The sequence below is a fragment of the Ahaetulla prasina genome, chromosome 1 (genome assembly GCF_028640845.1).
Source record: "Ahaetulla prasina isolate Xishuangbanna chromosome 1, ASM2864084v1, whole genome shotgun sequence".
In the NCBI taxonomy this organism is placed as follows: domain Eukaryota; kingdom Metazoa; phylum Chordata; class Lepidosauria; order Squamata; family Colubridae; genus Ahaetulla; species Ahaetulla prasina.
Window position 1 is genome coordinate 196,141,624 of NC_080539.1, and position 24,709 is coordinate 196,166,332.

Here is a 24,709-nt window from a genome sequence, read left to right on the forward strand (position 1 = left end):
TTTTACCACAGAATTTTTACTTGTTTCCTGGTAATTACAAATGATATTATAAGCAAGTTTAATTCAGTTAATGGTAGCACTGTCCAAGATCAAAACACTTGGTACATTTATTGAGAATTAACCACGCTGAGCAATGTGGTAATAATTTCCAATAAACCCACCTAGCTTTGGGCTATGAATTCTGCTAATAGCCCTGGGCACTTCAGCCATTACCAATTTGCTACTCTGATTTTAATGGGGCAGTCACAATAGCTTTATTGGACTGTACCCAAGACTTCACATAACAAGTGTTTTTAAAATTACAAAGTGCCATGGAAATTCAAGAAATTTCAATTATATGTAATCATACCTTAATCCACTTCTCACTCTATGTAACTTGTTATGTAGCACAATTAATCTCCCTGGGTGGAAAAGCCCATTGCCATCTTCATGAAAGACTAATCCAGTCAATGCCATGGACAAAGGCAAAGTCACACTGGCTGCAGGCAGGAGAATCGGTTTTGGCAGGGAGATCTGCCCTTTGAAGCATCAGAAATCAGAACGTTTACCTCTCTTTCCCAGCTACACAATAAGTGGACTCAGAAAAGGTATCTACTATAATGTTTATTAAATAGTACTTTTAAAAGGCTTTTATACAAATCATAGAAACAACAGTTTGGGATTTTCTTTAAACACTGAAGAATCACAGTAAAAGCTTTAAAGTCCACATGATCTGGCACAGCCAGTAAAATGGTCAAACTACCTTGAGCTGGTAAGATATGCAAAATCCCGTTTCCTGCATTTGCCCCCCCTTACTCCCTAAATATCTCCCTAGAAAGCAAAAACCAACTATACTGCAGCTCTCCTACTGGCCATGGTGAAGCTGACCATGGGAGGCAGGAAGGCAGGCGGGGAGGGAGGGAGGGAGGGAGAGAGAGGCCAAGCAATATTTCAGCAAAGGCATTGGTAACCTTAGGCTGCATTTCTTTGTCCGTTTGGAAAAGAGGGAGGTTACTAAAGAACATGGATCATCAAGCACAACATACATTTGCAGATGACAACATACTGACATGAAAATATGCACCATTTCTTTTCTTTTCTTTTTCTTTCACCCTATGAAAAATACAATCAAACACCATTTTCTGCATTAGGACAGTAAAGCACCCAGCACGGAGGTAGGTGAGGTATCAGCTATGCAGCATTATGGCCGGATTCTTGCTCACTGAGTGCACACACGACAAAGCCCCTGTACCTGCCAGCATGGAATACAAAGTGTGTGGGACTCTTCAATTGCATGCCATTTGCTCTGCCCTCCCAGTTGAACCTATGCTGAGGGCAGCAGCATCCTCTGCCTCCATTAAAGATACAAGAAACCCCACATAGCCACTCACATATATAATACATACAGAGAACTCACAAGCACGCGCAAACACATATACATTGTAATATATGTATACACGAACTCTCACTCTCTGTATGTCTACTACAGACAGCAACACTACCTTTTAATATATCTATATCATCTCTGAGGTCTTCCTTCATCCACCATACAAGAGAAATATGGATGGGACCCCATCCAACTATGCTTTATTCTTCCACTGAAAACCATGGAGTGCTCCAGTGATAAGCCTTAGCTGGCTTATCTTGACCTTTCTTCAACATTGGTCACAATAATCAGTTCTGCCAAAGGAGCCCCTGTAAAATTGGATGATCCCGCTCTAAAGGGTACTTCGGTTTAGGGTGAGCTGAAGTGTATTTGTATATGGTATACCTGGATAGATACAGTCATTATTCTGTTAGAGCAAGGTTGCTTTTAAGGCAGTGCTTTTGAAATGTCCTGCTACCAGGGTATTTTCTCTATGCTGACTTATGCTATGGAAACCCAGGCGTCAAACTAAACTCTTATACAGAATTGTGAGCATATTCCAAAGTATTCTCCAGGACATGAGCCACTGGCTAGCCAGCTGTTTGCTCTGTGTGGACAATGGATGTTCCAAAACTCTCGATGTGGTTATTCGTTTTAGGAATGATGGATGGCATCTTGCCCATGCCATTTTTCATGGACATATATTTACAGGTAGTTCTCAATTTACAACCATTTACTTATTAACTGTTCAAAGTTACAGTGGCACTGAAAAAAAACGACCGTTGCAGCATCTCCACAGTTATGTGATCAAAATCCAAGGGCTTGGCATCTGGCATGTACTTCAGCAATGGCTGAAGAGTCTTGGGGTTGCCTTTTGCGACCTTCCTAGCCAGCTTTTGATAAGCAAATGAGAGAAGCCGGATTTGCTTAACAACTGTGGCATAAAAAGTCCCAAAATCTGATGTGACTCACTTTGCTTAGCACTGGAAATTCTGGTCCCAATTGTGATCATAAGCCAAGGACTACTAGTAACATTATTTCTTTCAATGAGTCGCTCCTGCTGGTCTTCCGCGGAACGGAGAAAATAGTGTGAAAATCGATGCTTTAACAATGCTTTAATCTATCACAGAATGAAATGCACCAAAATCAGCTGCACTAAGCACACCTAGACCTGCACAGAATTGTGACTTCAGTGTGTTAAAGTGAAAGTAAGTGCCTTGTTCATATCCTTGCACACAGGTGGTTATTACCACATACACCAAACGTTCTAGACATTCAGCTTGGTAAGCATGCATATAAAACTGTTCAGAGGAGCATTTCATAGTCTGCATGACAATAGATCCTATATATGTAGGATAGCTGCTGCAAACCCTCGTTTCTATACATGTGTTCATATATGACACATGTGTACCCAAAGATACACCATTACATTCACAAGTAGCAGTTTAGAAATGCATTCCTGTGAAGTGTAACAGGTGAAATGTCTTTAACAATTACTGACAATTAGGTACATTCCTAGAAAAGAGCTTAGCCAGCACAACATCACAAAGATGAAGCTATATCAGCATCATAGCATTATCATTGAATATCAAAATATCATACTAAGCTATGAGGTGTCATTCCTCAAATTACCACATTTTTTTAAAAAAAAAACCTGCTTATTCAATCTGTTAATTTGGAAAACGTTCCACACCTCAGTCACTATGATTTCTTTAAAAAAAAACAAACACAAAACAAAACACCCTGTGGCTTGAAGATTGCTGCCAAGAGCTGAACAAAAGGCATTGGAAATTGAAAGTTGGTACTGTAAACTGGTCTGCAAGACACTTCAAGCATGGCACAGCACACATGAAAACATTAGTTATATATATTTGACTATCTGAAAGGACAAAACTCTACCCGGTAGAGATCTGATAGCAATGAAGAAGTGAAGGAGGAAGAGTGATAAGGAGAAATGTTGAATGCCTCAGTTGTAATTCGTTACATCACACATCTCTAAGGGAAAAATATTTTTCTAAGGCACTTTATTAAAAAAAGTCAAATACATATTCACATGAAGCCCTTCAAAAATAAACAAGTTGCTATGCAAACCACAACAAGCAAGTTGCATTTTTCTGAAGGAAGAAGGTGATAGAAGATTGCTCCAGATCCATTTATGCGACATCCATACTAGAATATCACTTAACCTTGATACCCTGCAATGTTGCCATAACCTTAGATTTCCAATGGCTGGGTCCTCCCGAAAGGACCTGAATCTGTGAAGGATCGACGCCTTTGTCAGACAGCACCACAATGATGAATCTGCTCAAAGGGTACATGAGTTTAGAATCCTCTGCAGAGAAATTAAGTCCTTCTTATTGGCTAATGATGACATTAAATCATATCTGCCAGTTAGAGGTATCATCACCACTCTGTGTGATGGGCTGAATAACTGCATTTATTCCACGAGCCTTTTAATACTTCTTTTTTCCCCATCAGAGTGGACACAGCATTAACAAAATATATTTATCTATCTATCTACCTAGCAGCCTGTCTTCCTCTTGAAATATATAAAAAGCCATCTCCTGAGTTCTTGGGCACCTTATAATTGTGTCTTTTATTTACGGCAATGTTTTTACACTAAAAAAAAAAACAAGATTAAAAAAAGAGGGGCAGAAAGAAAAGGAGAAGAAAGAGCCCTTGTGATGAAGGCCTCTGCTGTTTCAGTCCAAGATCTGGATTTAATAAATGGCTCTTTTTCACAAATCACTTTAAGGCTCTTCAGCTTCTCTGGAGGAGGTGCTTCTGTCAACTTTTACACCTCAGGCTGCCTGTTTCTTTTGCTTGGTAATCCAGGAAGAAAAGTGCTGCTTTTCCTGCTGATCCCCCCCCCCAACCCCAATCCCTGCCACTCCTTTTCCGATTGGTTCATTGGTGGGGTGGGGGAGATGGGAGTGTTGGAAGCGGCTGCAGCTTCCTGAACTTGTTTCATCACCCACAGCACTGAGACAGTCCCTTTCAATCAAGCACCATTTCTGATAGGTGATCTACTGGCTGGGGCACGCAGGTACCTGTGTGTGCGAGCAAGGTGAGATTATAATTCTTAAAACTAGAAAGGGGAAGGGGGGGCACTTAGCAATCTCATCCGAAGAAGGAAGTGGCAAATAATTGTACACATTTTGTCCCTCGATTCCTCAAACCCAGGTGGATCTTTTGCCTTCTACAGATGCGATTGGCTCATAGAAGAAATAAAACGGAGAGCATGGCGGCTGCTTTGTTTGAGCCTACCCAGTTCTTCCCGCAAGAGCAATTACCCACATTTCCTACAACTGGTAATCCTCTTCCAACTTTCTTCCTGCTGCTGCTTTCTTCTTTTTTTCCTTCTAAATAACAGCAACCCCCCACCCCTTCAGCATTCCAGCATGGGCTTGTGTAAAATTATGGCATTCAGTTCCCATAGAAAAAGTAATCTTCCCCAGCCACTACTGCTGGAATGAAATGTCAAATGTGATTTCAGTGCAATCAGTCATGCCTCAGAGCAACACTTTTGGTGGTTCATTTTGACCTTGTGTTTGATGCCATCATAAAGCTCAAAGTTATAATTCTCCAGAGTGGTAGAGCTCCGGGAAGAGAGGCTAGTGTAGTAACAGGTGCAGTACAGTAGTAGCCCAGCACAAATTGCCCCTAGAAGGACTCCTAGAGAACTCATGGCTATGATGGTAACCAGGATGGGGTCCAGGGTATATAGCCAGCTCTTCTCTGTGTCCACCAGTGGAGTCAGTGGGGAATTTGTAGAAAGCGTGGTGTGGTTTCTGTCCAGGTTAATGGCATCTGTAATGCAATGGGAAGCACAAGGTTATCAGAAAAGCAGTCTCAGGTGGGACTAGTGAAGGAAATGTCCCTGTGGGAAAAGGACTCCCATGGACAACTTGGAAGGGCCAGCTTCTAGAACAGGGGTGTCTACTTGCGGCCTGAGGGGGAAAAGTCACAATATGTCACGTGATGACAACATAATGCCGCAAGTTTGACACCCCTGTTCTAGAACATTTGGTTGGAAAACAGGCATGTAAAGGACATGTAAGGTCCTTTAACCAAATTGTCACTGTGATTGTAGGAGACCTTCTCCTGAATGAACCAGACCTTATTTGTATATTCATAGGAAGGTTAAAATGTCTGAAGCTAAATGGTCTAATAGTACTTTTAATTAAACACTGTTGCTTTGGTAGATACTGTAATTCATTTTAAACTTGTCCTCACAACTATCTTTACTAGTGGGCCTCTTGCTGGCGCTTCTACTTTCTCAAGCCACAAGCAACAGGGAGCTTCTGTCCCCTACATGGAGACAGAAGGTCAATGTTCACTGTCTCAGCCTGACCTCCAATTTGCATAACTTTATAATATTTCCCCTTCCCATGTTTTCTGCCTGCTGTTTCAAAGAAATGCTCTCTGGTTTTACTTTAGTGAGAAAGGCTTTAAGTGGATGATTTTGCTTGCATCCCTAGTGAAACAAATTGCATCTTTTAGTTGCCAAATGTTTCTGCTGCCTAATTTGTCCCCAATTCATGCTCCTTCTAAAGCTTTACATTTCTCTTCCTCTAGATTCATCACATCTGAAAGATGCTAATTCTGTAATGGTGAGAAAATACCAGAAGGCTGGCAGGGAAGCATAGGGAGCATATATGTTTAATAACAATTATAGAAGAACTTCTTCAGGCCTCTAGGAAGACGTATTCTAGATATTAGCTTGCTGTATTCCAACTTGCTCTCATTCTATATCTGAGAAAAGATATACTGGATGTTTTTGCAAAAGCTCTGTGTGTGTGCGTGAGGATTCTTCCTCAATTTGCTCTTCTCCCTGATTGTCAGAGTCCTCTGATCTTGCACTTGACACATGCAACTGTGCCAGCATCCGCCCACCAATTAATAGACGGAGCTCTCACAATTATCAGGCCCTATTTTGTATAGTGCAGATGCTAATTAGTATTATGCAATGTGAAGGCAAAACTTACCCTGGCTGTGGGACCAACTGCTATTAAAATATTGTACTTCGTTCCTATACCCTAAACATGATTTTGTAGCCAGAAGCAAGGATTCACATACACATCCCTACCAATTCTGAAGCAAACTGATCTAATCCACATACCTCAGATTCATAAATGGCTTACTTGTGACTAAGCAATAATTTGCTTTTCAGAGAATCATAGAAAGTAGAATTGAAACTTGACTGCTGAAACAGGGAACATCTGCTACTCACCATCTTCAGAGTCTTCTCCAAAGTCTTCCCCATGAATTGAAACCTCATCCTCTAATGCTGGGAAATCCACTGGAATGAAAAAGATGTTGTAAAATGTCTAATTCAAAAAGCGGGAACAAGATACACTTCCCCTTAAATAAATACACACTTTTCAAAAAGGTATTTTTTTTCAAGGCTGTTTATAGTCAAAGCTAGTATCCATTCATATTTATTAGCATACTGTGGGAAATACATGCATCACAGTAACTTTTTTCAATATTATAATAACTTCTATTTTTCTACCAGGGAAAATGAGAATTGGAGGAATAAAACCAGATAAGTCTGATTTACTACTGAAGGAAGCTTCTTTATAATGCCTATGCTTCACTCACTGGAGAAGAGCCTAATGCTGGGAAAGATTGAGTGCAAAAGAAGAAGGGACGACAGAGAATGAGGTGGCTGGATGGAGTCATTGAAGTAGTAGGCATGAGCTTAAATGGATTCCAGAGGATGGTAGAGGACAGGAAGGCCTGGAGGAACGTTGCCCATGGGGTTGCGATGGGTCGGACACGACTTCGCAACTAACAAGAACAACATGCTTCATTAATAGCATGATCACATTTCCATAGTGCCCATTGTTAGTCACCATTAATGAGGCATCCATTTAGCATACTCTGTATGTCATACATCTCAGTAGAAATAAAGACCAAATGACCACTTTCAATTTGGGTATCAAACTGGTTTATGAAAGCCGTGCATCATAATTACATGTATGATTGGGAAACCAGATTAATCTAGAAAGACAAGAATTCCATAAATGCCTTTAAATATTCATGCAAATCATTCTCATAAGCCTAAACCTTTCTTATAAAAAAGCTTTATTTACATTTCTAGAAACAGACTGAAAAATAAGTTTAGAGATGTTGTAGTGTGTGCTAACACGTCATCACACTATGTATTTTGTTATACCTCTCCTTGGGAAGTAGCTTGTGAAAAGCATTGACTAAATGTTTCAGATACATTTGAAAATGTACATGCCACTTCCACAATTTTTTCTCCTCACTGCTACTTCCTTTTTATGCGCCCTCTGTCCTTTGTTACCCTCAAACATCACCTTCATTGTCCCACACATTCAACTTCTTCTCCATTCTCTCTCTCTCTCTTTTGGTCTTTCCATATCACCCACTTCTGACTGCCTCCCTCTCTTAGCAGCTCTTTCCATGCTACCTGCTTCAGGCTACTTACTCTAGAGTCTGGAAAAATCAGGATGGTGACTACTGTAGAGTCAAAATGGATTTCTCTGGTAGTTTTCCCTTTTCCTCGGTTTCATTTTTCTGCTTCCCCGATTTCCATGCCACTTGCTCAAAGTTTATATAATCTGCTCAGATTTTCCCTGCTTTCCTCTTGGAAGGAGGGACAGAGGCTATTGTGTGTGTCTCTGCCCACAGATGTGTGTATGCTTGAGAGAGAAGTAAATCTATGTTTGTACATCCAGCTTATTTTTTTTGAAAGCAGAGTGTGCAAGTTAACCTTTTTATATCTAACTACCTATCTAATTTGATCAGCTGACAGTCAGACATATATATGTTGATGAATAGGAGAAACATTAACTTAACAAATGGGGTGCTATTAATTTTATAGATGGGATGAACTGTCTCAGGGGTTTTTATGGAAATTATGTGGTTTTTCAAACTAATTTGACATACTTATGTCTACTTTTTTAGTAATTATAGTTCCTTGGGAATTTATATATTAAAAAGAGAATTGCCTCCATTTTTAAAAAAAAATAATCTTATGTCTGCAATGGGGGAGGACATTAAACATTTTACTATATTTTAAAAATTGACTTATATTTGGATCGTTTGTGGGTGGGCATTAAATACAATACTTTGATATGGAGCTGAAATTGAATTATACTTCCTTATTAATTTTCTACCCTTTTGTCATTGCAGGGAATCCATAAACATGATTTATACATTTGTACATCAATTAAACTTTTTGGACCTAGCATCATCCATTTTGGGAGTAGAACATTCTTATCATAGAATGTTTGGGGCCTTTGATCCTAGGAAGATATAAGGATTAACAATAGTTGTACAGTAGACATTTTGCTTTTTTTTTTTAACTTGAGGGCAATATCTCACATTTTTAAGGATATAAAAAGCTTATATGTGAACATGCATGTAATCATTGGTGCACTCAATACTTGAAGGTTCACCGCTGATGACATCTGCTGAGTTACAATCAATCAGAAAAGAGCTGTAAGGGGACCTTGGAGGTCTTCTAGTCCAGCCCCCTGCTCAAGCAGGAGATCCTATACTTATACCAGGGTTGTCAAACTCAATTTCATTGAGGGCCACATCAGGGATGTGGTTGACCTTGGGGGGCCGGGCAGGCATGGCTAACTGGGTGGGTGGCCAGTTTGACGCAACTCTCCAAACTGCTGGCATGTTTCCTCTTCATATTGGGTAAACTGGGCTGAAGCGATGTAAGGTGGCCCCTTACATTTTCCAAGACGTCCCTATAGGCCAGATCCGAACACATCATGGGCGGATCCGGCGCACGGGCCTTGTGTTTAACACCCCTGTCCTATACATTTCAGACAAGTGACTGTCCAGTCTCTTCTTAAAAATCTCAGTGATGAAGCACCCACAAGTTCTGCAGGCAAGCTATTCCACTGGTTAATTGTCCTCACTGTTAGAAAGTTTCTCCTTAATTCCAGGTTGCTTTTCTCCTCGATTAGTTTCCATCCATTGTTTCTTGTCCCACGCTCTGGTGCTTTGGAAAATAAATTGAACCCCTCCACTTTGTCGCAGCTTCTCAAATACTGGAATACTGTTATCATGTTGCTTCAGTCCTTCTTTTCTCTAGACTACCGAAACTGAAATCCTGCAACCGTTCTTCATATGTTTTAGTCTCCAGTCCTTTAATCATCTTGGTTGCTCTTCTCTGCACTTTTTCCAAAGTTTCAACATATTTTTTGTAACGTGGCGACCAAAGCTGGACACAGTATTTAAGGTGTGGTCTTAGTAAGGCTTTATAAAGTGGTACTAATGCTTCACATGATTTTGATTTTATGTCTCTGTTTATACAACCAAGGATGGTATTAGCTTTTTTGGCTTCTACCACACACTGCTGACTCATGCTTAAGTGATCGTCCACTCCAAGGTCCCTTTCACACTTACTGTTTTTCACCCAGGTTTCAATACTATACTTCTATACTTGTATTTTTGACTTTTCCTGCCCAGGTGTAAAACCTTGCTTTTCTCCATATTAAATTTCATTTTCTTGGATAGGGCCCATTGTTCAAGACTATCAAGATCTTTTAGGATCCTGAGCAGGGGTGAAATGTAAAATTTGTTATTACTGGTTCTGTGGGTGTGGCTTGGTGGTGGTGGGGTAATGTGACTGGGTGGGCGCAGCCAATTTTTTTTTAACTTTTAAAAGCATTTTTTCTACAACCTCCTCTGCTGAAGAGGTTGTAAAAAAATACTTTTAAAAGTCTGTGATGATCAGGCAACTCAGCTGGGATCGCCAGAGGAAAAAAAGCTTTTAAAGGGTTCTGATGATCCCAGCTGAGTTGCCTGATCACCAGAACCCTTTAAAAGCATTTTTTACAACCTCTTCAGCTGAAGAGCTTGTATAAAACATGTTTTTAAAGGATTCTGACAATCCCAGCTGAGTTGTCTGATCGCCAGAACCTTTTAAAAAACATTTTTTACAACCTCTTCGCCTGAAAAGGTTGTAGAAAAAATACTTTTAAAGGGTTCTGACAATCCCAGCTGAGCCGCGTGATCATCAGAGGCTTTTTTTTACTTTTAAAAGTATTTTTTCGGCCGAAGGAAAAATGCTTTTAAATGTAAAACAAACAAACAAACCAGTCAGCTAGGGTGGGGGGGAGGCAGGGATTTTTGCTACCAGTTCTCTGAACCACCCGCCGCCATTGCTACTGGATCGGGCGATCCAGTCCAAACCGGGAGCATTTCACCCCTTATCCTAAGCTTGTCTTCTGGGGTGTTGGTTATTTCTGCCAGCTTAGTGTCCTCTGCAAATTTGATGAGTTCCCCTTCTATTCCCTCATCTAAGTCATTTATAAAGCTGTTGAAGAGTACTGGGGCTAAGATGGAACATTGTGTTACCTCACTGTTTACTTCCCTCCATATAGATGTAATACCATTAAGAACTACTTGTTGAATATGGTTTGTCAGCCAATTACAAATCCATCTGGTAGTGATGCTGTCTATCTCACGTTTTTCTAGCTTACCAAGAAGTAGGTTGTGGTCTACTTTGTCAAATGCCTTGCTGAAGTCTAAATATATTATGTCCACAGCATTTCGCTGGTCTACAGAAAAGGCCACAATCATGAATTCTTCCCTCTTTTGGAACTGGCCTAGATTGCAATAATTAGTGATTATCTTCCTTCCATTCTTCCTGAAGCAGAGAGAGGGTTCTTCATCCCTGTAAGAGTTCTCTCTCTGCTAATAAAAACAGACAGTCCTCCCCTTATGGGGTTTGTATAACCCAAATAAATGTCAATCTACACATGGCCAGTTGGGCGTTACATGGGAGGATTGCTGCCACCACAGTGTTGGAAATGAGGAAGTGACTATTGTAGCATCCGATCTGTGGGCACTTTCCCCTAGATTAATCTTTGGTTGATGTTGAATCATCAGACACTGAAGTTCCATGCGTGTACACAACTGAAGCTCAACTCCCTTCATGAATAAATCCAATCAACAAATGTGCTACATTTTTATTCTTTAGTGTCTGATATGGTATCACACAACACTGTCCCTCTCATTCTAGGGGGAAAGTATTCTGCTGTTCAGCATGTTTCACACAAGTTGAAACACAAACAAAAAACAATCAGCTGACAATTTGTAAGGCCAATGAAGTGAAACATGAATATGTGCTTGACAAGCATGGCAAAAACAAATGCCTCCCACAGAAGGTGGTGATACAAGAGTCAGGAATTACAAGCAATTATTAAAACTACAAATGTACTTGCTGCGAGAAAACTAAACCTGAACTTCTATGCAGAAATGTGTGAAAGGCTCTGTTACTGGTACAGGCCTTGCTAAGTATGTCTGAAAAACAAAACAATTTTGAGCAGGAGCAAAACAACAACAACAATAGCAGTTCAATAACAGTTTGGAGGACTGGGTTTTCAAATCACTCTCAAGGCCAGATGAAGGCATTTTGCTGCCTCAAGCAAGAATCCAGAGGGCACCCTCCTCTGCCACAGCCAATTTTCAGCTGTGTTGCATCATTTAGAGTGGAGCTAGATTGAAAGTGTACCTAGCCTTTTTCCTTTCTTTCTACCAGTTGTCATTCAACAGAGTAAAATAATTAGGATTGGTTTTTTTTTTAAAAAATCATCTTGAACAGAATGAAATTCTCTTGCATTTAGTGATGAGGTGGGCAAAGGGTCTGTGTGGTAGCCAGTCTTTCACTGGACCATCATTTCTGCAATAATCCACAGCCATTTTGATTTCAAACACTTCCAGTAAGGGAGAAACTGTGAGAAAACTCTCTCCCTAGAGCTTTTTCTGAAGCTTCCCAGAGTTTTGCATTCCCCTGAGAAATATATCAGTGAACAACACAAGAAGCGCCCTCCACACCACCGGCAGTAAAGCTCAAAACAACCACCAAGTGCCATTTGAAAGAATGTCTCAAAGCCTAAAAATAGCCTTGAATAAAAAAGATTCCTCTGCCTCAAGGGGGGGTGGGGGGAAGCTTCTAAGACATCAAATTTTGTAGAGCATTCATGTAGAACACAACTCTTGTATTACATCTCTGGAGTTGTTGGCAGCAGAATCACTTTGTCCCACTGAACAATCAGCACTGTTTCTATTATAATATGTTCTGTCAAACACTTGGTTCCAAGATTTTGAAATGGCAATGTTGGTGCCTTCCCTTAACTCCCGAGCCTAATTCTTGCAAAGAGCCATCTGGTGAAGGAAGAGCAGCCCACTACAAGAGCCTTAGCATTGGTTCAAAGCATTTTGGATAAAAATTTGGTGGATTATGCAGAATATATTGAAAAAGAAGTTTACTCCATAGTTGTTTCTATTAGGTATAATTACAGACTGCACAGTAATAGAGACTAAATTGATTTTAAATTTAATATCAGCAGCGAGATTATTGGTTGCACAATATTGGAAGAAGGAAGATTTGCCTACAATTGAAGAATAGAAACTTAAAGTATCGAACTTAGCGGAAATGGCAAAAATTTCAGCGTATTTGAAAGACTATTCACAAGAAAGATATATATTGGAATGGAAAAATTGGATTGATTATATTCAAAACAAATATCAGACTAAAAAGTATCAAATAACTTATGAATGATTGTAGGAATCGTACTGTATTAGTTTATTTGTCTATATGAGAAAGGGGAGTTAAGGTTTCAAAGGGGAGATGAGAGTTTATGGTTTATTAGTGTATTTGTAGCTTATGATTGTTAGAAGTAATACCCTGTATTTTGCTCTGGGACGTTCCGGGGTGGGGTGGGGTGGGAAAGGGTGAAGGGGAGGGGGGAAGGGAGAGGGTGGAGGGTGGAGAGAGGTGGGGTGGAAGTATTTGTTAAATCCTTCTGACTATTCATCCTTCTTTTCTGTTACAGTGTTAGAACTCCTGTTAATATTGTATGCTACCCAATGTTGCTCAGGAGACAAGCAGCCTTCAAAATTTGGTAACAAACAAGGCAGCAATCAGTATTAGCAGCCACTGATCACCTGAATCCTCCATGAACCTGTACAATCCCTTTTTTAAACCAGTCAAATTGGCTCCCATTATCAAAACTGCTGGCAGCAAATGCACTCTTTGGGGGGGGGGGGAAATCCTTCTTGTGTCTCATGACTTTTCCAGCATTTTTAGGGGATGACCTCAGCTTCAAACATTGTGAACGAAAAACTTCCCTTTTATCACATTCTCTATACCATGCATGATTTTAAAATAGAGTCTCCCCTCCCTTGTCTCTCCTTCTTTCAACATCTATGCCAGGGGTGTCCAAACTTGGTCCCTTTAAGACTTGTGGACTTCAACTCCCAGAGTTCCTCAGCCAGCTTTGCTGGCTGAGGGACTCTGGGAGTTGAAGTCCACAAGTCTTAAAGGGACCAAGTTTGGACACCCCTGATCTATGCAGAAAGTCCTTGCTTACTAACCACTCTTTCAGCGACCATTCAAAACTGTGACGTTGCTGAATGAGTGGTACTTATGGTTATGCATTGAAGCTCTGGCTGTTGCATACCCCTGTAGTCATGTGATCGAAATTAGAGTGCTGGGCAACCAACTCATACTTATGATAGTTGTAGTGCGCCATGGTCACATGATTGTCATTTGTCCCCTTCCTTACTGGCTTTCCCCAAACAAAGCCAACGGGGAAGCAAACAAAGAAAATAACAAGTCACTCAAGTAAGTCCCTCCCCCACAACCTCCTTACGTTCATGTAGGGCTGTGCCTTCTATTCCCTGGCTCCCACTCTCACAATGCCATGCCACAGCACCCCCTTCCACAACTTGTGTGTGGTCTGTGCTTAGCCTCCTAGGCCCTGGCTACTTTCAGTTTGATAGACAAATATACCAACAAATCAGAGGAACACCAATGGGATCACTACTCTTAGGATTCATAGCAGAGGCCATAATGCAATATCTAGAAACTAGCACTCATAAATGCAAAGTACGGATCAGGTATGTAGATTACATTTTTATCATAAGCAAAAGGGAACAACTAGAGAAGACACATGAAGCTATTAATAACATCTTCAAAGGAATAAAATTTACAAGGGAAAAGGAAAACAACAACACACACTACCCCTTCTGGATATCCTCATCAGCAAAGGCAATGATGGGAAATTAGAAACACAAGTCTATTGCAAAACCACCCACATTAAGTGTTCTACTACAAAAGTAACAATCCAAGAGAAGCTATGTAAGAACACTATTTAGAGGAGCACGAAAAAGCAATCCTGAACATCTGGAAAACAAAACAGATAATCTCTATAACTTCTTCTAACAAAATGAATACCCGCACAATTTTATCCAAAAAGTACCTGATCACTCAACTCACTATAGCACAATCAACACAAGCTGTTAAAAGGATTATGTATTTATTTAGCTTATGGCTGTTAAAAGGCTAACACTGCCATATATGAAAAACATCTCAGAAACAACCAACAGACTATTACAATCACTGTAGAACACTAACCAACTAAACACCTACAAAACATCTTAAGTAAACCGGTAGAAAAAACAGGAGTCCTCTATAACATAACATAACATAAATTTAAGGACTGTAGCGGCCACTATGTAGGATAAAGACAGAAGACTAGCAGAGTACATCTATGAACCCCAAGTAAGAGTCAGTAGACATTATGAAAATTCCTTAATTATGGAACATAGGCACAGACTTCATTACAGTTTCAGCTGATTTTTTAGAACAAGTCCAAAAATGCTACAGAATTCCTCAAAGCCTGGCACTCCAACAAATCAGCCAGCAACAGGCACATGGAGATAAGCAACATTGCCATAGCATTCAAAAGAGACAATAAAAAACTGAAAGACCATAACAGCTCCTTGCCAGCAATCAATATCCAGATAAGCAGAGATTAATACCAAGCTTAATACCAGATCAACAATCAAGCAGTCTATAATACCCCAATCAAGAAACTAACTCAGATAAACTATCAAAGAGTAAACAACAGCTTAATCAAGGAACCGTCAGTATCTTCTAGCTTCAGTGGGCAAAATCATTATATGAAAAGAAGTACAGTACTTAATCTAGACAGAAGGGCTTTAGTTGACTTAACAGGATCAAGCTATAAGAATTGCAGGTCGAGGACACTTACTTGGAAACAACATCTATTGAAAATGGTGACTCACTGCATAATTTTTATTAAGAATTTTCACATAAGTAAAAAGCAAATGTAAAGAAAAATATGAAGAAAAAAGAGAAATAAGGAAAAAAAAGAAAGCAAAACTGCTCTGAAGGAAAGAAAAACAGTGACACAAAAATATGAAGTTTTTTCCCCCAACAGTTATAAACAAACTTAGCATTTCTCTTCCCTCTTGGTATTATAAAAATTTCTTTCACAGTTTAGTTAATCTCTTTTCAGTCATCAAAACCATAAATGATCACTTCACTTTGTTCCATTTTCACCAAGAAATCCATAAAAGGTTTTCAGTCATTTATAAAAGTACTTGTAGTTTTACCCCTGGCTAATCAGGTCAGTTTTGCCATTTCTGTCTTTACAATCCATTTTCCATTGTGGGAATTTTAGTATTGCTCCATCATTGTGCATATGCCGGTAATAATGTTTCTATGCTCTACTTAGTAGCTCTTTAGCCTCTACCTTAAAAAGTAAAGACTTTCTTTTTCTTTTCTTTCTCAACTTATCTTATTGTTTCATCAAGTCAGGCAGCCATCTTTTTATACAACTTTCTCTCCTATGGAGGTAGGTTTTGATTAATTAATTAATTCAAAAGTGCTTAATAAATTCCAGATTTAACTTTTCCCTTAGTTCATTTTTTTTAGCTTTCATAATTGAAACTCTCACAAGCTTTTTGCTTTTAAATCTTTTTAGATCCAGTATTCATTTATTTTCTTACTCTGTATTGTAATCCTTCCTGTAGGCTGAAGGTACAGTTAGCTGGATGGCTTTTCTGTTCTACTATGTAGAAGATCTTTTTCATTTTCATTTTTTTCCCATTTCATGGTAGTGCTTTAGAAAGTAGGTTGGGCAAACCTACTATTGTTTAAGCAGGCTTTGCCGGAGGCTGTGAGCATCTGTATCATCTCCACCCCACCCATCCCCCGCTACTTGTAAATTATTGATAGGTTGCCACCAAATCCTATAGGCTTCCTAATGAGGAACTGCTCCCAAAGCTCATGTAGGTGATCGTGTGGCTTTCCTCTTGACCAAAGAAACTCCCTTAGCTCCAGCAAGGCACTCAGCTGTAGGTCTTTGCCTCAGCATCATTCCTGCATTCCTGATACTTGCTATTATGCCAAGTTTCCATCCCAAAGTCAAAACCCAATAAACTACTTCAGGTAATTGGCCTTCTCATTAGTGGCCCCTCGTTTATGAAACTCCCTCTCTGAAGATTTGCAGATGGCCCCATCAGTTACAATACTGACAAAAGCTCTGAAAATCCAACTGTTTAAAGGGTTTGATGTGTGTTTGTCCGTCATCTGTTATTTTATTGATTTTTAAATTAAACTTGGTAAATTCCTTATACTGGCTGCAGTTCACTATATTGGGCCAATCTTAAAGTTTTATCTCAATGCTGGAGGTTTATTTCTATGCTTTATTTTGTTTGCTGAGAACAAACAATGTAATATTATGACAGAAACTTTCATTGTTTCAGTGAAAGCACTAGATGGCACCAGTTCTTATATACTTCCAAACACAATTTCAGAAAGTCATCACTAAACTACCAGAAATTTAATTATCACACAGCATGGAAACTTCTTCCCTCCCAATGAGTCAGTATCAGAAATCAAATATGACTGCCCCCGTAAGAAGAACAATAACAGACAGCTGAGCCAAGAATATGCTTTCTCAACCATATTATCATATACTGAGTGACATGCTACTTTCCTTGTGACAAATACTATTTTTGCAAGGCTTCTCCTAGAAAGGGAAATGCCCTGTTTAGCCTCAGAAATCCCATCAGAGTTTATTATTAAATAACATGTAAGTAAAGACTGAAAGTAGGAATAGGCACTTTACAATGGAATCTGGAACAAGCGCTTCCTATTACTTTATGGCAAACTTTGTAAAGTTATTTACAAAAATTATAGAATTCAAATCACCCTTACTGATTAGGGAGAGAATTGAGAAAATTGACCCATGAATATTTGATGTGCATCAAGAAACTATGGCATTCAACCCAAATGGCATTACTCTTGGGACTAAGATCTCATGCTCACATTCCTAGTACTGCAATATGGATATCTCACTGTTTTTAAGGAACATATATTCACAATGCCTTCTTGGCGTCATTGCCAGCATGCTGTGAAAAGAGTCTTTTATGCTTCTGCTGTTAAAGTGGTATTTTCCTTCTCCTCCAAACACAGATCTTGCTTTATAGTCAATTTACAACATTTCAGTGACTAAAATCTGTCAGTGACTTCAGTGACCAGCTCTTACTTGCCACTTGTAGACTTGCCCCTTCTTGTGTCATCTCTGATCACTGGCTCTATGGCCATTTTGGGTTGACCTGCATGAGAGGATGAATACCTGGCTTGTAGAGTCCTTTATTTGTACATGGGAATCTATCAGAGATTCCCAAACAAATGCCACTGCTGAAAACTGATAAACTGATGTCAAAGCCTACATAAAACAAAATGAAAATCATCTGACAAGTTGGATAAGTAATATTGGAAGTAAAGGAATGGAAGATGCAGTGAGAAGGAGATTTGTTGATTTCTCTGCTAGTTGTAGTTCAATTCACAGGTTGTGTTCTTGAGCTCCTGGAAGATTGACTTCCTGGAAGATCAGTATTTATTTGTTTTACACAGGAATATGGATCTCATAGCCTCTCATTGGGCATATCCCTTTTGGCTTGGCTGAAAAAGAGAGTTGATACCTGGCTTGCATAGAATAGATTTTTTTTAAAAAAACAAGGTTATCAATTTCCCAAGTGATCAAGTCCTATGCAAAAAGCTCCAAAGCCAAAGTTAGCAATATCTTCTATTGACTGGTTGATGTGGCACAAAGGAAAACAGCAACCGGAGCCCTGTACCAATCTCTATTACTGATAATGAGTGGTGTTTCATTTTTCTGCTGGCTACCAGTTCTAGAGAGATATTGGCAATTGCTTTTCCTATTGGCAGGTGGGGTGGGGAATTCCAGTCTCCTTCTATAGGCGGAGACTGGAATTCAGGGAATCCACCGATTGCTGCCTTGAAAATGTCCCACATTAATCTGTAAGGGCAGCACCAACCTCTGGCCTTGTTGCCAATGCACCAAAACGGTTTGTTGTGGGGACGATGTAAAATAAAGTCAATGTACTTTTATACCAATTCAAAGACCAGAGGAGTGCACATTAACATGGCCAAGAGGAAGTGTCTACGTGAAAGAAATTAGCAGAAAGAATAGTTTTATCTCTAAAACTAATATTTTTGAGGTTTAATAGAACAGGACTTTGTATACTCAGTATTTCTCCCCCATAACTTAATGGGGATTAAAACATGCTCAACCTTGTCCTCTTCCATGTGATCTTTCTCAGGTACACTGGAGGAAAATAAAACCTAGTTTGTGTGTATATATTACACTTCTACATATATATTTATCAGGAGAGCAACTTTTCAATACATCTCTGCTATGTCTATTCCAATCAGACAAGCACAAGGCACTTGGTGGCTTGACATGCCAGCAGACAAGGGTCACCTGTCTTTATGGAAGGTATCAATCATGTCACTGTTAGGCTAAGCAAATGCATTCTTTCTATGTCTTATGTCTCCTTTGGTTTAGTTTTAAATGCAAACCTGTTGCTGAAATAAGACACAATTCATATCTCAGATTTCTCTGTTATTCTGAAATGAATAACTTGAAAGAGAAAGAAAGGAAGGAAGGAAGGAAGGAAGGAAGGAAGGAAGGAAGGAAAGAAGGAAGGGAAAGACCCAATAACACAAGGGATAATTTGGTCATGGAAAAAGCTTTTTGCCAAGAGACTTCTCATGGTCCCAAATGGAACTCCAGGCATTGTTCACTGCAGAAAGGATGCTATACAGTGTTGACTGGTTGATTCACTAGAGGAGATGAGCCCCTCTCCTGTCAGCCTAGATTTCTTCTATCCTTTCTGCAATCATGCAGAAATCTGTAGACCAGGATTATGATACTGTAATTTTCTTTTGTCTCTCTGATTTGTTGGGGATGCATCAAAAACTATTTGAGTACTGAATAGTCAATATTCACTCTTCAAGCCTTCTAGAAAGAAATCTGCCCCTGAATAAAGAGAACATTTGCATAAACATTTATTTACACTTTTTAGACGTTCATGCTTTACTGATACTGTTGGGGCTGTTTGATCAAAATCTTTATTCTTCATATCCCCACTTCCTTTCCTATATAGTCTATGAATCATGTAATGAGAAATGTAGAGTGTTTGGACAATGGCAGAGTGAGTGCCAATCCTATTTCCAATAAGTATATGTAATAATTTTATATTGCCACTTACTGTTGTTAAATGTGGCATCCCTTCTTCACTGTGATAATAATCTGCAACTTTTTATTTAAGTGTGCAAATGGTGGTTATTTGACAAAAACAGCAATTAGTATTCCAAAGATAGTTGTTGGCTAGAATAGAATAGAATAGAATAGAATAGAATAGAATTTTTATTGGCCAAGTGTGATTGGACACACAAGGAATTTGTCTTGGTGCATATGCTCTCAGTGTACATAAAAGAAAAGATACGTTCATCAAGGTACAACATTTACAACACAATTGATGATCAATATATCAATGTAAATCATAAGGATTGCCAGCAACAAGTTATAGTCATACAGTCATAAGTGGAAAGAGATTGGTGATGGGAACTATGAAACGATTAATAGTAGTGCAGATTCAGTAAATAGTCTGACAGTGTTGAGGGAATTATTTGTTTAGCAGAGTGATGGCCTTCGGGAAAAAACTGTTCTTGTGTCTAGTTGTTCTGGTGTGCAGTGCTCTATAGCGTCGTTTTGAGGGTAGGAGTTGAAACAGTTTATGTCCAGGATGCGAGGGATCTGCAAATATTTTCACGGCCCTCTTCTTGATTCGTGCAGTATACAGGTCCTCAATGGAAGGCAAGTTGGTAGCAATTATTTTTCTGCAGTTCTTATTATCCTCTGAAGTCTGTGTTTTTCTTGTTGGGTTGCAGAACCGAACCAGACAGTTATAGAGGTGCAAATGACAGACTCAATAATTCCTCTGTAGAATTGGATCAGCAGCTCCTTGGGCAGTTTGAGCTTACTGAGTTGGCGCAGAAAGAACATTCTTTGTTGTCCTTTTTAATGATGTTTTGATGTTAGCTGTCCATTTGAGATCTTGCGATATGATAGAACCCAGAAATTTGAAGGTTTCTACTGTTGATACTGTGTTGTCAAGTATTGTGAGAGGTGGAAGTATGGAAGGGTTTTTCCTAAAGTCTACCACCATTTCTACGGTTTTGAGTGTGTTCAGTTCCAGATTGTTTTGGTTGCACCACAAGGCTAATCGTTCGACCTCTCGTCTATATGCGGATTCGTCATTGTCTCGAATGAGACCAATCACTGTTGTGTCATCTGCGAACTTCAGTAGCTTAACAGATGGATCATTGGAGATGCAGTCATTGGTATACAGAGAGAAGAGAAGTGGGGAGAGCACACAGCCTTGGGGGGCCCCTGTGCTAATTGTACAGGTATTTGATGTGATCTTGCTTAGCTTCACCTGCTGCTTCCTGTTTGTTAGGAAGCTTGTGATCCACTTACAAGCCTGTTCCGGTACCTATAGATTTTTCATTGGATTTTTCATTGCAGTGATCTTTCTGTTTCAATCTTACTGCCAAACCAATACCATGAATTAAACACAGTGAAGAAACTGATCACGGGAGAACAGAGGCTGGGTAGTGGTGGGTAAGATCCAATTAACTTCAGATGCAGATATTTCCACTGCTGCCTTACAGCATAGCTATCTCTCTAAATAAAAGAGCATTTCCTTGTCTCAGCTTGATCCAGAAGTGAGAAAAGAAATGCTTGATAGAAAGGCACTTTGATCTGATTGGCTTTAGAGGAACTGGTAGGTCAATTTGTAGTCTTGCTAGGAGGAACTATATTGCTTCTATTGGCCTCAACACAGCCACCCACATAGTGATTCTGAAGTGAAGACAGGTGTTATTATTTAGGTTAGACATACTATCTAGGGAAATATTTATTTACTGACTTCTTTCAGATTTGAAAACCATAAACAGTGTTTATAGTTTGGACAGCAACTTCTAGAGGCAGATACCTGCCTAAATACAGGCTGAGATCCAACAGCGAATGTAAAACCTTAGGGAAAATTAATGACATAAAAGCTATTGCAAGCAGTGTCTTATAAACTGGCTGATTGCCTATTTTATCACTTTTGCTCAGTCCATTAGAAGGATAGTACAGAGCCGTAAAAGAGCCAGTGGGCTTGAATCAAAGGGCATGATGACACATCTTCAGCCTTGTATAGCCAGCTGCCGAAGATGGCTGGGAAAATTAGGGATAAGGGACAGCATCTTTGCAATAGAAGAGTGTCCTCCAACCTGGGTTCCAGAAAGGTTTTCCTCTGCTGCTCCTATCCAAACTCTGTTCTGCCTGGTCATTTTAACTGCTGCAGATTGAGGAAGGCTGGCTTAGAAGGCTAATTGTTCCAGTCTTTAAAAAATTTAGTGTGAGAGATGGGTTGTGCAGAGCCACTGTATTGATTCCTTATGGTGCCTTCCCCCTAAATCAGAAATAAGACTGGTATTGATTGTAAAGGCAAAGTGAATATCTTTGGATACCATAGAGGATTGTTTCACTAAAAGAATCTGATTTTCAATCCACAGAGATGAGACAAAAAGAATAATAATAATTCATTTCTTCTACTTTTTCCTCCTTTAAACATCTACAGAGAAGTTCTGCTTTTCTATATAGCAAAATACTAGAAGAGGCAGCATATGCAATAGTTGCCTCCATTTAAATTCCATTTACAAAGCTTGCATCAGTTTTGGGGGTCATGGAGAGACAGATACATGCAGGCATCCAGGTTTCCCCCAGCATAGCGGCAGACAACCTGCAGCTCTGGACTCATTCCTTGCAACCCAACATCTTCTCTGGGTTTTATTACTGAAAATCAGTAAATCTATTTTTAACATGTTGTGGCAAGGAACAAGATGAAAAGGGTTAATGTAACTAGCACAGTAGGCTTAATAACCTTTTTTAAAAAAACCTAAGAAATCTCCTCCTAGCAAGGAAAAGAGAGCTCTACACCTTTTTCATCCTTGTCCCACCTATGTTGCCCCTTAGAGTCTCAAAACAATGTGAATTATGCCCGTGAGCCAGTAAAAACTGACCATCCTGTCCTACACCTAGCAGCCGAAATATAGGCTGAGAAGTAAGGACAGGAGTTAAATATACTGTGGGCTAGTGCTGCTTATTTGATTCAAATATAAATTCAATGTGAATTCAAATGGAGCAGAAGCTCCTGGCTGCTGCTTTAAGTGAGGAGCAAAGATTATTTCAGATTATAATTTGCACATTGCAGTATGTCCTTACCTATAATGCAGTTTCACTGAAAAGCTTTCCTTCTGGGTCCAAAGGTACTGCTTGTCCCCACACTACCAATCTGGTTTAGGGTTAAAGTAAGTCTATCTATGGACTGCCAGCAGGCCATCCTTCATATGGAGAGACACAACTTTGGGTTTTATATTTATTTATTAGGACCGAGTTCTAAGCTACAGAATAACAGCTGTCATAAAACGCACTGTTTTATTTTGTAAATAACAGCAAATAGTGAAGATGATTCCAAAGAAATCATTCCAAGTACTGGGGTCAATCCACTTTCTACTATGTCATGGAGACAGTGAATATGATTTATAGCCAGTTCTCACCACAGTGGGACAGAAAACCAGTAGTACGTTTCCTTTATCCAGGGTGCTCCAGGACACTTGCCCTCATACAACATTTGTGCACTGCCTTGGGATAGAAGTCCAAAGCTATCAGTGCAACTATGCAAGAATTGTGACTTGAACCCAATTAGTTTTGTGACCTGCTGTATTGTCAAACTGAGCTGTGATGTCGCAGGATGAATATGTACTTTGTTGACCACATAGGCTAGTGTAATGTGATGGTGTCTTCTCTTTGTGGTTATTTGGTCAGTCCAATTGACCAATTGAGTACAATTGAGAAGTTCAAGTGAAAAGTAAAATTGAAGCAGTTAAGTGTCCTTTAGCACTTCAATTCTGCTTGCTGAACATCCTAGTTTGGACCATATGCCTTTATAATATGACCTGTTCATTGAAGAAAAAGATTGGATTTAGCCAATTTAGAAAAGATCTTGACTCAAATACCCTTGTTTAAGCTTATTAAATCTTAACATGTTTCTGATTAGCACTGTGCACTGGTCAGTCTACTATGATTAGAACAGTATATATAAACTATAAATCTAAAAATCATACATAAATAGCCAACAGTGTTTGTAAGAACTGCAGAAAGTATTTTTAATGCAGAATGCTACCTCTTCTAATATTTAAACTCATAAGCTCAAAGCAAGCTAAGTAGTAAATATACCATTATTGGGCTGAGGTGGGGGGGGATGTGAAAAGTGTTTAAATCTATACTATTACTTTAATAAAACATACTATGGTTCTAGAGATATATTGTCTGAAAGATTTATAGCAAAGCTTTAAGCAAACAATTTTGCATTAGCAGAGGAACAAACATTTGGCATCAGCCTTCCTTCCACTAGGAAAGCAAGGGACTCTTGTCATTTCCTAAGAGAACCTTATGGGGAAAAAACCTGAAGGAAATTATCTTGCATTATGGAAGCAGAAGAAAAAAAGCTGATACACTATCACTATCCTTCAGAACTGCTAATTACAGATGTTTACTTTGTGGATTGCACAAAAGAGGAACAAGGATGCACACATTTTTTTAAAAATACCAGGCCAATGCTAGATAACTTTGGCTCCCACTAATTAGTGTCAATTGATCCAGCTGCAGAACTTTAGTATTGGTAGAGCAAGTAGACATTTGAAAAGCCAAAGATTTTCCAGACATGCAGATACAGAGACAACAATAATAACATCAATGAGCAATAATAGCCTGCAGCCTCTTTGTCTGTTATTATGGTATTAAGATTCTAACTTCATCGGGATATATGGACATACAGAAGAATTCAAGGGTTAGATGCCTTCCCTTCCCAATTTACCACCAAATTGTCCCAAGAATTCCAGATTTACAGATACAATTACACATTTTTCCAGAAATTCAGCACATAGTATCTCTGGTAGCATCTTTAATTAGGTGGGAGTCTGAAAGCTATCAACTCCAAGGCAACTTTCTAAAAATGGGAACATTTCATATACATATATACAGTCAACTAGACAAACAAAGCTAAATAATCTCAAGCCTGACTGAGACACTGATCCCAGGAGAGGGAGTTAGATTTCTTAGCTTCTAA

General features: G+C 39.3%; 1 protein-coding gene across 2 annotated transcripts in view; it reads right to left on the reverse strand.

Annotated features, from left to right (window-relative positions):
• Positions 1 to 588: 588 nt before the first annotated feature.
• Positions 589 to 24,709, reverse strand: part of NRP2 (neuropilin 2) — a 211,765-nt gene continuing 187,644 nt past the window's right edge. For both annotated transcript variants that reach the window (XM_058186640.1, XM_058186632.1), the window contains exons 16-17: positions 6,579 to 6,647; positions 589 to 5,155 (exon numbers count right to left, since the gene is read on the reverse strand). In XM_058186640.1, coding sequence (XP_058042623.1) covers positions 4,851 to 5,155; positions 6,579 to 6,647 — 374 coding nt within the window. In that variant the 3' untranslated portion in view covers positions 589 to 4,850. The remainder of the gene's footprint in view (positions 5,156 to 6,578; positions 6,648 to 24,709) is intronic.